Below are 13,316 nucleotides of genomic sequence, written 5' to 3'. Positions count from 1 at the left end.
GCAGCTCCCTGCTGCACCGATGGGTGCGGGAGCCACCCCCGCCCCGGGGCTCTGCCACGGCCACGACCCCGGGATGTCGCACGGGGCTGGCGCGGGTGGCTCCCGGGGCTGATCCCGCTGTTTTCCCGGCGCAGCATCGCAGTGCATCCCCGATGGCTCTCCCCGGGATGCTGGGGCGGGAAGGCGGGGACAGGTGGTGAAATCCTCCCCAAAGCAGCCGAGGGAGCACCGGCCCCTCTCACCCCTCTGCGGTCCCGGGGCTGCGGGGACACCAGGGATGGGGACACACGGCACAGCCCCGGAGCTCCCAGGTGCGGTGAGCACGACTGCAGGACCACGGGGAGCAGGATGGGGATTTGGGGCTGCTCCCCGAGCAGCGCTTCAATGCCCCAAGCAGGGGAGCAGCGACTCGCACCCCCGGTCCTGTGCGAGCAGGAACAGCCCCAGCACCAACAGGCAGCTTCCAACAACTGAAGCGAAGCTCTGGGGGGGAAAAAGAGGGCGAGATTGTCACGAGAAAAAAAAATTCATCTTCCTTGGCTGGACCGCGGCCGGCAGTGGCTGAGGATGGCACGGCCGGGAGTCGGGGCTGGGAGCGCCAGTGCCGAACCCGCGCTGAGGGACAGAGGGACGGAGGGACAGAGGGACAGAGGGACGGAGGGACAGAGGGACAGAGGGACAGAGGTCCGGCCGGATGTCCCTCGCACTCCGGCACCCCGGCCCGCCCGTGGGTCCCGGGTTTGGCGGCTGCGCCACCGACCCTGGGGACAAATCGCAGTTTCGGGCAGCGCCCGCCCGTCCCGCGCGTCCCTTGGGCACCACGGGGCACCGATAAATCCGTAACCAATTAAGCGCCAATTAACGTGGGAGCGGGACCGCAGCCCGCACCGGCAGAGGCGGCGGAGTGTCCCCCCTCGGAGCGCTCGCAAACTCATCACACACATCCCCAGCTGCTAGGAACCCCAGGAAATATTTTCCTGCTCCTCACTCCCCCCAGGGAAGCTTTATGAGGAAGAGGAGGCAGGAGGGAGGAAGGAGGACACGACACCACTACATTTATTAGTTTAGATTTTATTGGGGTGGGCGGGGAGAAAGGAGGGGGGTTGCCTTACAGTCGAAGGGGTTACGGCATCAAAAGTCACACGTACACTGTCCCTGTCCCCGCTGCGGGAAGCGCCGGCCCAGGCAGGAACGCGGGGCTGCAGCAACAAGGGGCTCGAAACAAGCGAAACGAAAACCGAACCAAAAAACACACTCCGAAAAGCCGTGCGCCCCCCCGCCCCAGCCCCCAACCAGAGCTGCTTATCCCTGCAACCCTCCCCCCAAAAAATAAACCAAAACTTTTTCTCGCAGCTTTTTTGTTTGTTTGTTTCCTTTTATTAATTTTTTCTCCAAAAGTTTTGGGTTTTTTGGTCTGCAGGTTGCGGATCAGCTGGGCAGCCTTTCCTCCCTCCCCCTTTGCCTCCGTTCTGGACACCTCCCGTGGCTGCTTCCATGCCCCCTCTCCCTCAGCCCCAGGACGGCACAGCCAAGCTTGTGCGGAGCCCTCGAGGATGGACGGAGGACATGACACCGGGAAAGATTCGTTCTTTTAGGGAAGAAAATCGAAATTTAAAAAGATTTTGTTTTTTTTTTTTTACGTTCTGTTCCATGTTAGACTCTAGATAAATGCCAACCCAACAGCATCAACTAAAAATAATCGTGGTCACTGGAACGGACCGAGTATTTACATAATTCCCGCCGCTCCCCGCGGCAAGAGGCTGTACAGGACTGGCGAGCCGGGAATTCCACACCCGCAGGGCTGAGGGTCCCCGCACAAAGCCGGGGGCACTGGCAGGGCAGGAGCCAGCCTGCGCCTCTGCCCGGGGGGCAGCGGGGGACACGCTTGGCTTTTTAATTTTCTTTTTTTTTTTTTTTTTAAACTCCTCTTCTGTTGCGTTTAAAAAAATAACAATTATAATAAACCTGGTGGAGTGGTGCAGGAAGCAAATAAATATCAGTCAGTAGAGATGGGGGCGGCAGCACCTCCCCAGGACACCGCCACTGCTAACGAAGAGGGAGGAGGAGGAGGAGGAGGAAGAGCCCAGAGTCCTGCCCGGGAGGCGGTGGGGAGCCCCCGGGTGGGTCAGTGGCAGCTTGGGGGACGGAGACCGCTCCCTCACAAGACCTGGAAGCGCCAGGACGCCTGGTCCTTGTAGTCAAGGCAGTCGGGGGAGTTGAAGTTGAGCTTCCAGGAGGCGGCGGCGGCGGCGGCGGGCTCCTTGTAGTCCAGGCAGTCGGAGGAGTTGAAGGGCAGCCCCGTGCCGCCGTAGCCCTGGTGGTGGTGGTGGTGGTGGTGATGGTGGTGGTGGCCCGAGCTCTGGCTCAGCGGGTGGTGGTGGTGGTGGCCCGGCACCGAGGAGGGGCCCATGGGGCTGAGCTGGTGCGGGTGGTGGTGGGAGTGCATGGGCGCCAGGTAGGAGCTGCAATCCACGCCCCCGAAGTAGGACGAGGAGGGCGGCGCGGGGTAGCCCTGGCCGTAGCCGCCGCCCTGGCTGTAGGACACGGGGTAGGAGGCGGAGGCGGCCGAGGCGGCGGGGCCGGCCCGCTGCATGCAGGAGGCGGCGGCCGGCGGCAGCGGCTCGGGCACCGTCACCCCCGCGGGCGCCGCGCCGGGCGAGATGGAAGCCGGGCTCCAGATGGACGACGCCGGGGTGCTGAGCGAGGCCGGGGCGCCCACCGGGGCCGAGGAGGCCGAGCTGGAGGAGGAAGACGAGGCGGAGCTGGAGGCCGCTGCCGGCGGCGTGAACTGCCCGCTGCTCTCCGAGCCCGAGCTCTCCCGGGCGGGCGAAGATTTCTTCTTGGCCGGGCGGCTCTTGGCCCCGCCGCCGCTCTGCTGCTGCTGCCGGCACTTGGCGCGGCGGTTCTTGAACCAGACCTGCGGGGAGAAAACGGGGCGCAGGGCAGCAAGGAGCGCGGGGGGCTGAGCAGGGGCCCCGACAGCCCCAGAAGGGGCTGCGAGCACTCAGCCACCCTCACCCTGGCACCAGTTCTCCCAGTATCCACTAACACCGCGCTCCCCTCACACCCCAGATACAACCCCAGCCCTGCCCGGACACCCCACGGCCTGCCAAAGGCAAGGATGGCCAGGACCAAAGGCTGTGGCGTCCCAGCTCCTGCATATCTCTGGCACAGCGACAAAATATGGATTTAGGGGACAGATCCTGTGTTGGGTGCTGCCTGCATATCCCACCCTCCTGGGTATCCAGTGACCAGTGCCCAAAGGGAACAACCTCTGGGATGCACCCAGGTAGTAGGGCTGCTATACCCTGGAGCAGGTGGAGGGTGACAGGAAAATATAAATAAAAATAAAACTAATACAAGAGAATAAAAAATAAAGATAAACGCTCCCTCTTGGGCTGAATGTCCCCACAGTGGGACAGACAAGCAGATGGGACCCCACACGCATCCCTGTCCCAAGGAAAGAGGAATGAACGTGGATGGAGCATGAGTGCGGATGGAGCAGCCGGTCTGAGCAGCACCAGCTGGGCTGGGGTGGTCCTGCGTGCCCCATCCCACGGAGGTGCAGGATTCCCCCGCGCAGGGCCGGTACCTGGACTCGGGATTCGGGCAGGTTGATCTTCAGGGCCACCTCCTCCCGCATGAAGATGTCCGGGTAGCGCGTCTTGGCGAAGAGCGCCTCCAGCACGTCCAGCTGCGAGCGGGTGAAGGTGGTGCGCTCCCGCCGCTGCTTCCGCGGCGTGGCTGCGGGATGAGCAGCGCCCTCCGGTCACGCCGGGCCCCCCGCACGCCCCGGCACGGGGAGGGAGCCCCGGTGTCCCGGGACAGGGCCCGAGGAGCGCCCAAGGGCGGCAGCGACCCCGCAGAGCCAGGGCGGCCCGAGCCCGTCCCGCTGCGGGCAGGGCGAGGGGCACAGGGCTGGGCAAGGGCCAGGCCTGGCTCCAGCGGGAGCTACGGGGAGATTTCGTTGTGCGGAAATTAATTACTTTTTTGGGGCTGTTGTTCAATTTGAAACTTCTTTATCCTTAAAAATCCCTGGGAAAACGAAGCCACCCCGGGAGAAGGGGGAAAATTCAGCTAGACCCGAGCGTCCCCAGGCAGGGGTGAGGCAAACAACCAGCCCGCCTCCCACCCTCAGCCGTGCGGCCCCACCGGCTCCTCCAAACCCGCACGGATGGAAGGAAGATTTTCCCCTCCGCTGTCTGGGGCCGCGGCACTCACCCGGATAGCCCACGGAGGGATGCAGCAGGTCCATGGCGGGGCCCGTCAGCCCCAGCCCGTTCATGCCGTAAGGGGGCTGTTTGAGGTAAGACATCATGCTAGAAGCCGGGCAGTTTTCCTCCAAAGTCCGGCAGGAAAAAAAAAAAAAAAATCAAAATCAAATCGAATGTGTGGGGTGGGGAAGGGGGAAATTAAAGAAAAAAAAAACTGACGAAAAAGAGCCCCCGAAAAAATACCCAAATAAGAGGCAAAAAAAAAAATTTTTTTTAAAGCCAACGACAATTTAAAAACGGAGCACAAAGTCGGCTTGAAAGGAGTTTTTTTCGTTCAGTCCTGCCGTCACCGCCACGAGGTCCTCGAGAGATAGCAGGTGAAGTGAGAGAAAAATAAAAACGAAGGAGAAAAAAAAAAGTCAAAATAACAACGAAGATCGAGAAACAGGCGGATTTCTTCCCCGCGCAGAGGCGAGGCCGGAGCGCCTGGGGAGAGAGCGGAGAGAAGCGGGTGAGGCTGCGGCTCCTGCCCGGGCTCCCGCGGGGCTGCGCCCACCCGGCGCGGGGCTCCCGATGGTTAATTTTATTATTATTTTTTTATTATTTTAGTTTAAACGAAGGCGAGCCGCGCGCAAGTGCCGAGAGGCAACAGTGCCCGGCGATCGGGAGAGATAAAGCAATTATTTAAAAAGATAATTGGATTAGGAATCAAAAGGAGGTATCAGAGGAGGGAAGTATAATTAATTTAAAAGCGAGCAGACGGGGACGTTTTAATTAGAAATGGATAAGAGTTAAAAAGGGGAAAAGGAAAAGAAGAGCGCGCCGGCAGCCGAGCGGGGACAGCGCGGGCAGCCGGGACGGGCCCGCCCGGGGGGACGCGGCAGGAGAGAGAGACCCGGCAGCGCCCAAAACGCCGCGGACGAACCGGAGGGGAGGAAGGAGCGGAGGGACCCGGGGGGCCCCGGGGGCAGCCCCCGCTCTGTGACACCGCTGCCCCGGCGGGGCAAAGGGGGGACCCGCGGGTGCCGGGCGGGGTTCGCGGTGCCCCCCCGGGCCGGGGCCGGGCGCAGGGCGGGTGGCAGAGCCGGGACCCGGCGTTGCATAACTTTGTCGGGGACGCGGCGGAGCGGGCCCGTCCCGGGAGGAGAGAACGGCGAAGAGGAGGGAAATAAAAGTGAAAAAGAGAAGAGAGGGAAGGAAAAAAATCCCGAGGCAGCCCCGGCCCGGCCGCGCTCACCACCCCTGGCCAGGGCGCCGCGGGCCCGCTACGCTCCGTCCCGGCGCCGCCGCCGCCGCCCGCCCCGTCGGTGAGCGCGGTGCCCGCCGCCCCCGCCCGCCTCACCTGCGCGGCCACCTGCGGAGCACTGAGCGCCCGCCCGGCGGCGGCGGGGGCTGCGCGGGGCAGCGCGGGGCGGAGCGGGCGGGGGGCGCGGAGGGGGCGCGGCGGGGGGAGGGAGGGAGGGAGGGAGCGAGGGGGGCCGGCAGGTGAGAGGCGGGCTGGGGAGGGGGCCGGGGGCGCTGCCCGAGCCGAGCCGCGCACCCCCGACTTGTCGGGGTACCCCGCGTTACCTTGCCGGCGGCCCGCGCTGTCGGGGCGATGGAGCCGCGGCCCTGATGAGGATTGATCACCTACCCCCGGCCCTACCCTTGTATGTGCGCGCAAAGCAACTGCGTAACCAGCCCGGCGCCAATCCCCGGCCGCTCCCCGCCTGACTGACAGCCGCCCGGGCAATGGCAGCGCGGGGCGACGGCTCCTCCGCACCGCCCCGCGCCGCTCCGCGCTCCCCCGCGCACCGAGCCCGGCGCCGCGGAGAGCCGGCCGGGGAGCCAGGGGCGCGGGGGGCGGCGCGCAGGGCCCCGCGCAACCTCCGCGGAGAGGGCGGGCGGTGGGAGCTGCTGGAGAAGTGCGGAAGAGGGAGGGCCGCTCCGCGCCCGCGCAGCTCTGCCCCTCCCTCGGGATGCCCCCCAGGCCGCTCCGCGTCCCTGGCGCCCGGGGAGACCGCAGGAAAAGTTTCGGGCGCCGCCTTCGCCGGCACGGAGGGCGCTCCTGGGGAGGGGAGGCGGTGTCGCGGCCCCCCCATCCCGGCGCCCGCGGGCTCTCGCAAACTTTGTGCTCTAAAATCGCAATAAAACTACAGCGACCGCACCTTTCCTCGCGTGTCCCGAATTTAGGGGCTGCTACGCGCCGCGGGGGCGAGCGGGCGGGGACAGGGGCGAGGTGACACCGGGCCCTCCGCGCCGCTCCGCGGGGCCCCGCGCTCGGCTCGGCGCGGCGGAGCGGCCCCGGACCTCTGAGAGGCTCCGGTGCGCGGCTTTTGTTGGTCTCCCCAAATCAACTCCCTCTAATTGCAGCGGAGCTGAAAGCGAGCTAATGTTCAAAGGCGCTGCCCGCCGGCCCCGATCGGAGCTCGGTCTCCCGGGGGGAAGACTTTCCCCCCCATTTTATTTTGTTGTTGCTGGAGTTTTTTCCCGTCTTTTCAAATCTTTTTCATGCGCGAGGAGAGAACCGTCTAAGCCGGGCGGGAGGGAGCCGATGAGTAGAGCGAAGGAGGTTAGCAAGCTCCTCCGCTCTCCCGCAAAAGTCAGCGACACGGGCACTTTTCCCCCTAACAAAGGCGCCGCGGCCCATTCACAAAAAAGCAAAGGCAGGAGGAGGGAGGAGGAAGAGTTTGCGGGGACAGTTCTCCCCCCTTCCAGCCCCTCTCCCCCGTTTTGCCCCGGTCCTACGGGGCAGTTCCTGGCTCGGGCTGCGCTCCCCCCGCCCCCGCCGTCTTCCCATCACTTTTCCCGGCCGGGGCAGCCCCGGTCCCGGCGGGCAGCAGCCCCCGCAAGGCTCCCCCCACACCGGGGGTCTCCGTGCCCCTCCGAGCTCCCGCAGCTCCCGCCGTTACCCAATCCCCAACTGCGGGCGCCTCCCGGCAGGCTCGGCCGGGGCTGCGGGCAGGGCGGGCGCGGGGCTCGCCGCCCCCCGAGGTGACGGTCCCGGCCACTCCGGTCCCCGCTCGCTCCGCCGGACGGAGCCGGCGCCCTCCCCGCTGTGCCCAGGTAAGGTCGGCGGCAGGGCGGGAGCCGCGGGCGGGCGGGGGCCGGGCTGGACTGCGGGACCCCGGCCCCGGCGAAGGGTTCGGTCCGGGGCCTCCTGCGGCCGCTGTGCCGCGCTGGGGGCGAAACACGGGGGACACACACACTCTTATTTTGCCCCCAGCCCAGAGACTGAGTTACTTTTTCCTCTTTGGAAGCCAGGCAAACACCGGCCTCCCCAGGAGGAGAGGATGCCCGCCCGCGGCCCCCCTCGCCCCAGGGCAGCCCCACTGAGCTCAGCAGCTCCCGGCCGGGCAGCAGCACCGCAGGCTTTGCCCCTCTCCCCTCCCGAGCCTCCGCCGCGCTCCGCAGCCGCGGAACCCTCGGAGTGCGTTTCCTGCCGTGCCTAGCTCCTGTGTTTTTACGGGAGGGCAGAAGAGCTCGGCGGAGCCCGCTGCCCCAGCCCCCCCGGCGCCGGGGTGTTCCGCGCATCTCCCCAAACTTCGAATGGGGCCAAATCCACTTGCGGGCCCCGGGGCAGCCCCCGGTTTCCCAGGCCGGTAAATCCCGCGGCACCGGCGGCCGCTCGCACAAACCCGGGAGCTTCCCTTCTCCCAAAGGGGGACTCCTTTTGGCGAGAGCGGCAGCACCGCGCGGAGCGGGCCGCGGTCGCGCCTGGAGCCGCCGGCGCTGTTGCGGCCCCGCAGGACTCCCTGCGCTCCCCCGGGTGCGCTCCTTGCGCGCCCGCGCTTTGGCCGCGCATCCCCCGCGCCGCTGGCGGGCGGCATCGGCCCCGCGGGGAAAAGTTTTACCTCCCCCTCCCCGAGTTGCATTTTATTAAAATCAAACGAAAAACTTTTCCGTGCGCTGCGTTTCGTTGCGCCGGGCAGCGGCGGCGGCCGGGGCGGCCCGGGGCGCGGAGCCCGCTGCCCCTCCCGCCGGGATCGGGACCTTCCCGCCCCCCGAGCCCCTCCCGGCCGACCCAAGGCGGGAGGGTGAAGGGAGTTTCCCAGGTAAAGAGGAAAGCGGCTGTTACGGTAAGAAAGATTCGGGTTTTATTGAAAATTTTATATATGACTCGGTGTTGTAATAAATAAACGAGACGAGCTCCACGAAGGGACGATGCGAGCGCGGGACACGCTTGGGGGCACACGGACGGGGCGGGGTGCGGAGGGGAACGCGGCCGGGCGCAATAAATAACGCGGAGCAGGCCCGGCCCGGCCCGGCCCGGTTCGGTTCGGTTCGGTCCGGTCCATCCGCGGGTGGGAAGCGCCGCGCTGTCCCGGGCCGGGCCGGTCTCTGCCCCGGGCTGCCCCGCTCCGCCCGCAGCCGCTCCCAGGGATTGGTGCCAGCTACGGGGGAGAAGCCCCCCGAGCACACCAGAGCAGCTCGGCTCTACTCCCGGGGAAATGTAAAACTGATGTAATAAACCACTGGTAAATACAGCACATTTTTAATAATAACTGGGGTGGACCTGACCTAACTATAAAATGTAGGCAGCTTATTAAGTATTACATATGGCAGGACTAGATGAAACCATTCCCAATGATTTTTTTTTCCTATATCCCCCTCTCTAATCCTATTACGACAAAAACATTTTTATTTCAAAACTCAGCCCTCCTCCAGCTCCAGAAACCAGGACAGACTATTTCTTCTCCTCCTTCCGCCCATCTCCGGCATCGCCCGCACGCCAGGGGTCTCGGAGATTCCATTTCCAACGCTTTCGGAAGGAGAGCTGAGCCCACAAGGAAATCATGGGACAACGCGAGTTCGCTTGAATGGAAAACAAAAAAACAACGCAGTGGGGCCCGGCGCAGCCTAGATCTGGCCTAAGAAAATGGAAAAAAAGTTTAATTTTTTTTTTCAAAACATATTTTTCTTTTTTTTTTCCCAGTCTCATGTCGGCATTTTAAGAACGTAAGAAAGCCGCGCTGCGATTTCGCTGCCGCCGCGGGAAGGCCGCTCACTGGAGAACGCATTTCTCTTCCTTCTTGGCCATCTTGCCTTTGTTTTGCTCGAGGGTCCTCTCCAAATGCTCGTCCTCTTCCTCGGCCCTGCGGAGAGAGGCGGCTGAGGGGCTGCCCGGGCGGGCCCCGGCCCCGCTGAGCTCCCCCGCGGCCCCCGGGCTCGCACCGAACTTTCCGTGGGCACCGCGGGGACCCGGCGGGGACCCCCTTCCCCCTGCCCGACTCACTGCTTCTCCTGGGCGTCCAGGTCCCTGACCAGCGCGTCCCGTTTGTTAACGAGAATAACGAGTTCGTCCAGCAAGAGCTGCTCTCGCCTCTTCTGCGCCTCGGTCTTCTGCCAGTCTGCGGGGGAAGCACAACAAGAGCGGCGGTCAGAGCGGCGGCCGCCGGCGCCCGGCACAGCCACGGCCAACCCGGCCGGGACCCGCGCCCGCTGCGGCCCGGCTCGGCCCGGCGCAGCCTGGCACAGCTCGGCCCGGCCCGGCCCGGCGCAGCCTGGCACAGCTCGGCCCGGCCCGGCGCAGCCTGGCACAGCTCGGCCCGGCCCGGCACAGCCCAGCGCAGCCTGACACAGCTCGGCCCGGCCCGGCCCGGCGCAGCCTGGCACAGCTCGGCCCGGCCCGGCGCAGCCTGGCACAGCTCGGCCCGGCTCAGCACAGCCCGGCGCAGCCTGGCACAGCTCGGCCCGGCCCGGCATAGCCCAACGCAGCCTGGCACAGCTCGGCCCGGCCCGGTCTGGCTCAGTACAGACCAATGCAGCCTGGCACAGCCCGGCCCGGCCCCGGCCTCTCTCCCCAGCGAGGCTACCGCGGGGACAAGCGCGGCCCGGCGGCGTTTGGCCCTCCTTGGCTTGGGGAGCTGAGCAGCGATTTTGGGGCCGTTTGGGTGGGGGTTTATTTCCTTTCTTTTATTTTCTTTTTTTTTTTTTTTTTTCCCTTTTAGTGTAAGATTTGTTTTGTTTTCCCCACGCCGGTGTCCGCCGGGGTTGCTCCCGGAGGAATGCCCGCTCCCCGCAGCCCGGCTCCTCTCTGCGCGCCCCTCGCCCGCTCCCAGCGGCTGCAGGAATCTCACACTGCGCACCATATGCTCCGCAGTAACTTTAAAGGCAGGTATCGCTTAATTAGCATTGCCCACTTTGAAGTAAAAATACACTTGCTACAGAATATGGCGGGGCCCCTCCAGCCCCGGCGGGTGGGCAGCCTCGCTATTCCCAAGGGATTCATTCCCCCGGCCCGGCCCGGCCCGGCGCAGCCCCCGGGCCGCCCGCAGCCCCGGGCTCCGCAGCCAGACCGAGAGGGCTTGTCGCTGTCAGTCAAGCGCCAGCCTTCCCCGCCTCCCTCATTAAGAAGGTAAACAATGAAAAGCAGGAGCAGTAGATTATGAGGGAGATAGCAGGACAATTGAGGAGCGGGAGGGAAAGAGGACACCGGCTCCAAAAAAAACCCCAAGCACCGGGAGAAGCCATCGCCAGCGGCCCGGCGCTGTCCTCCTCCTCCGGCCGCGCTTCCCGAAGGCGAGGGGAGAGAGGGTGCAGTCCTTTTGGCTTTCTCCCCCACCCACCCGTGCTCTCCATTGCCCTGGGCGATCATGTTAAAACTCACATGGCTGGTGCTTATTCAGATAAGCCGAACAATGCTCCCCACCGGTTACCATGTGAATCTTCACAAACCCCGCAAGAATGCGGTGGTTCAAATCCCCCTGACCCCCCTCCAAAGCCAAATTTATTCAAGACAGCAAACTGCTCAGAAGCTTTATGAAAGCAAGTGGTGCTAGAGGGAATTCAGCCTTGTATTTACAAATTAAAAATTAGATGCATCATCATGCAATGAAGGTTGGGAGAGCGGCAGAAAGGCAGGAATGTGGAACCGCTTTTATCGCGCCCTCCCCGCCGCCTGCCCGGGCCCACGAGGAGCCCCGGGACAAGCGGCAGCGGGAACCCACGGCACACGCGTGGGCGGCGGGCACCGGCAGCGAGCGCGTCCCGCCGCACCGGAGCCCTGCCCGCAGCACCGGCTGCCGGGGCACTGCCCCAACTTCCGCGAGTCTTTATTTTTCTCCTTTTTCTCCTCCTTTTCCTCGTTCTCCTTCTCCTTCTTTTCCTTTCTCATTTCCTTTTTTTTTTTTTTTTTTTTTTTTTTAATGTGTCCTTTCCCCTCCACCGTTGCTAAGGGAATAATTTTTTCAGGTGGACACAGATTAGAGGTGGAGTTAGCAGCTAAAATTACCGGTAATCCAAGCCATTTTTTCCTGCCACAAAGCTGCTTTAATTCGGGTAGCAGCCTTTTAGGTGCTACTTCTTGGAGTAGTCTCCAGATTTGCTTCCCCTCCTGCTCCTTCTGGGCAAAGCTCCTTCACTTCAACCCCTGTCAAACACCCTGCTCTGCCTCTCTGCGAGCCAGAGCTTCCCCAAACCGCAGCGTTTTGCCCCACAAATAAAGCCCCCGACACGCAATGGGATCTCAGCATGACAGCAGTGAAAAGGCCCTGAAAAGGGCCACGGCAGCAAGCCAGACAGAAAAGGAGAGAAAGAGACACGGCAGAGGGTTTCAGGGGTGTTTGCTTCCCCCAGACGTGGTTCCCAACTTTCAGGTTAACTTTTCCCTGGTTTCTGCTGGGAATTGTGCTGGGACTCGGGCTGCCCCAGCACATCTGGGCACACGAAGCTCTGGATGAAAAAGGATTTGAAATCCATCGCCTCTACCTGGACTTTATATATTTGTTTTGCAGTTTTGATGGTTTTCACTTCTTGTTTTTAAAGCTTTTTGTTTGTTTGTTCGTTTATCCCTTGTTCTCCAGCTGCAGCAGCAACTTTAGTTTTTGAAAGAGCAAACAAGTCAGAATATTTCAGTAAATGTTTTGCTCAGTCTCTCACTATTTTTCCCTGTTAAGTCCCTTCCTAAGTGCTACAGGTTTTGTTGCTTCATCTTATAGCCCTGTGAATTAAATAATGTCCTATTAGGATTTCATGGAAAAGAATTGTGTATTTGTTTGGGGTTTTTTGGTTGTTTTTTACACATTTGCTTATTATAAATGTTTGAAACATGCCTTGGGAAAACCTGCTGGAAGAACTATACAGTGCAATTTGACTTTCATTTCTAGGAAAGGAGTCTGCCTTTCCCCCCCCCAAAATAAATAAAGAGTCAAGCAGCAATTGCTTAAAAGGGTAACTGACTCTAAGTATTTAAATAACATTTTATAGGTGACTACCTTGCAATTTTGTTTTATCCAACAAAATACTGCTGGGCAGCAGTTTTGGGAAACATCTCTATGTTTAAAAAAGCAACTGTGTTCAAGTTTGATTCCTACCTGTTGTGCCTTTTAAGCCAGGATTACCTATAACACCTGTCACATATAGTTACCCAGGCTGACTGCAGCTCTGGGAAGCTACAATATGGGCTGTGATTAATTTGAAGATTTCAGAATAATACTGTTATAAAAGCTACACTCTGGACAAAAATAGGATTAAGCTCTGAGGCTGTATATGAGCTAAAAGTGTTGAAAGCTAAAACCCCCGTGCCACCACTCGCGACGGGCAGTTTAAAATGACAGAGTTTGCTAAATTCACATTGAAGTAGAAATGTTTTCAATTATTCATCTTCATTGACTTCATATTGTCTTTTTTTTCCCCCCATTGCTTAAACTGATAATTACTTTGAGCAAACAGACGTCCAGCTCCCATAGAAATGCTTTAATGGAAATGGTCGAAAGTTCTCGTAGTAAAACCTTCAACCTTGCCACTATAATAAATAAGCCTGGCACTTTGATGAAAATTAACACTAGTTTTGTAAAGAGCACATTGGGGGATTGCAGTCAGGTCTTATCTTTAGTTCCAGTCAACTAGCAATCCTGAAAGAGTTTGCATCATCATCAGAGCAGGCCATTTGATAGGATTCTGCTGCTGAACCTAATCAATCTATGGAATACTGTGGCTGCGCGGTGTAACAAAGCTAAAATAGATTTACAAATGGGGTTTTAGAGGATAAGCTCCTCCACAGGATTACATATTGATTTTAAATATAAAAAGCTTATCATATAAACCATAACTACAAAAATAGTGAACCTATGCATAAATCCTTTTAGAAGAGCACCCACTTCAAACTATAAGCCAAGAATA

The 13,316-nt window shown here is 60.9% G+C and overlaps 2 protein-coding genes across 3 annotated transcripts in view; both read right to left on the bottom strand.

The window, feature by feature from the left end:
• Positions 1–1,361: 1,361 nt before the first annotated feature.
• On the bottom strand, positions 1,362–4,384 carry OTX1 (orthodenticle homeobox 1). Its single transcript, XM_058020746.1, has 3 exons — positions 4,222–4,384; positions 3,593–3,744; positions 1,362–2,917 (listed from the first exon to the last, which is right to left on the bottom strand). The coding sequence occupies exons 1-3, from the start codon at positions 4,316–4,318 to the stop codon at positions 2,159–2,161; spliced, it is 1,008 nt and encodes a 335-aa protein (XP_057876729.1). The 5' UTR covers positions 4,319–4,384; the 3' UTR covers positions 1,362–2,158.
• A 3,883-nt stretch (positions 4,385–8,267) lies between these two features.
• The window catches only part of EHBP1 (EH domain binding protein 1), a 206,929-nt gene continuing 201,880 nt past the window's right edge, over positions 8,268–13,316 (bottom strand). For both annotated transcript variants that reach the window (XM_058020046.1, XM_058020047.1), the window contains exons 24-25: positions 9,430–9,544; positions 8,268–9,289 (exon numbers count right to left, since the gene is read on the bottom strand). In XM_058020046.1, coding sequence (XP_057876029.1) covers positions 9,199–9,289; positions 9,430–9,544 — 206 coding nt within the window. In that variant the 3' untranslated portion in view covers positions 8,268–9,198. The remainder of the gene's footprint in view (positions 9,290–9,429; positions 9,545–13,316) is intronic.

Source organism: Melospiza georgiana, chromosome 3, assembly GCF_028018845.1.
Source record: "Melospiza georgiana isolate bMelGeo1 chromosome 3, bMelGeo1.pri, whole genome shotgun sequence".
NCBI classification, from domain to species: domain Eukaryota; kingdom Metazoa; phylum Chordata; class Aves; order Passeriformes; family Passerellidae; genus Melospiza; species Melospiza georgiana.
Note: the sequence above shows the minus strand (reverse complement) of the source record. Positions and strands in the feature narration are given on the sequence as shown.

Excerpts from the sequence above, each read along its gene's own strand:
- OTX1 (XM_058020746.1), bottom strand. The coding sequence starts at position 4,318 with ATGATGTCTTACCTCAAACAGCCCCCTTACGGCATGAACGGGCTGGGG. Across the intron at positions 3,745-4,221 it reads TCCCTCCGTGGGCTATCCGG|CCACGCCGCGGAAGCAGCGG; the intron begins GTGAGTGCCGCG and ends CTCATCCCGCAG. Across the intron at positions 2,918-3,592 it reads TGCCCGAATCCCGAGTCCAG|GTCTGGTTCAAGAACCGCCG; the intron begins GTACCGGCCCTG and ends TTCTCCCCGCAG.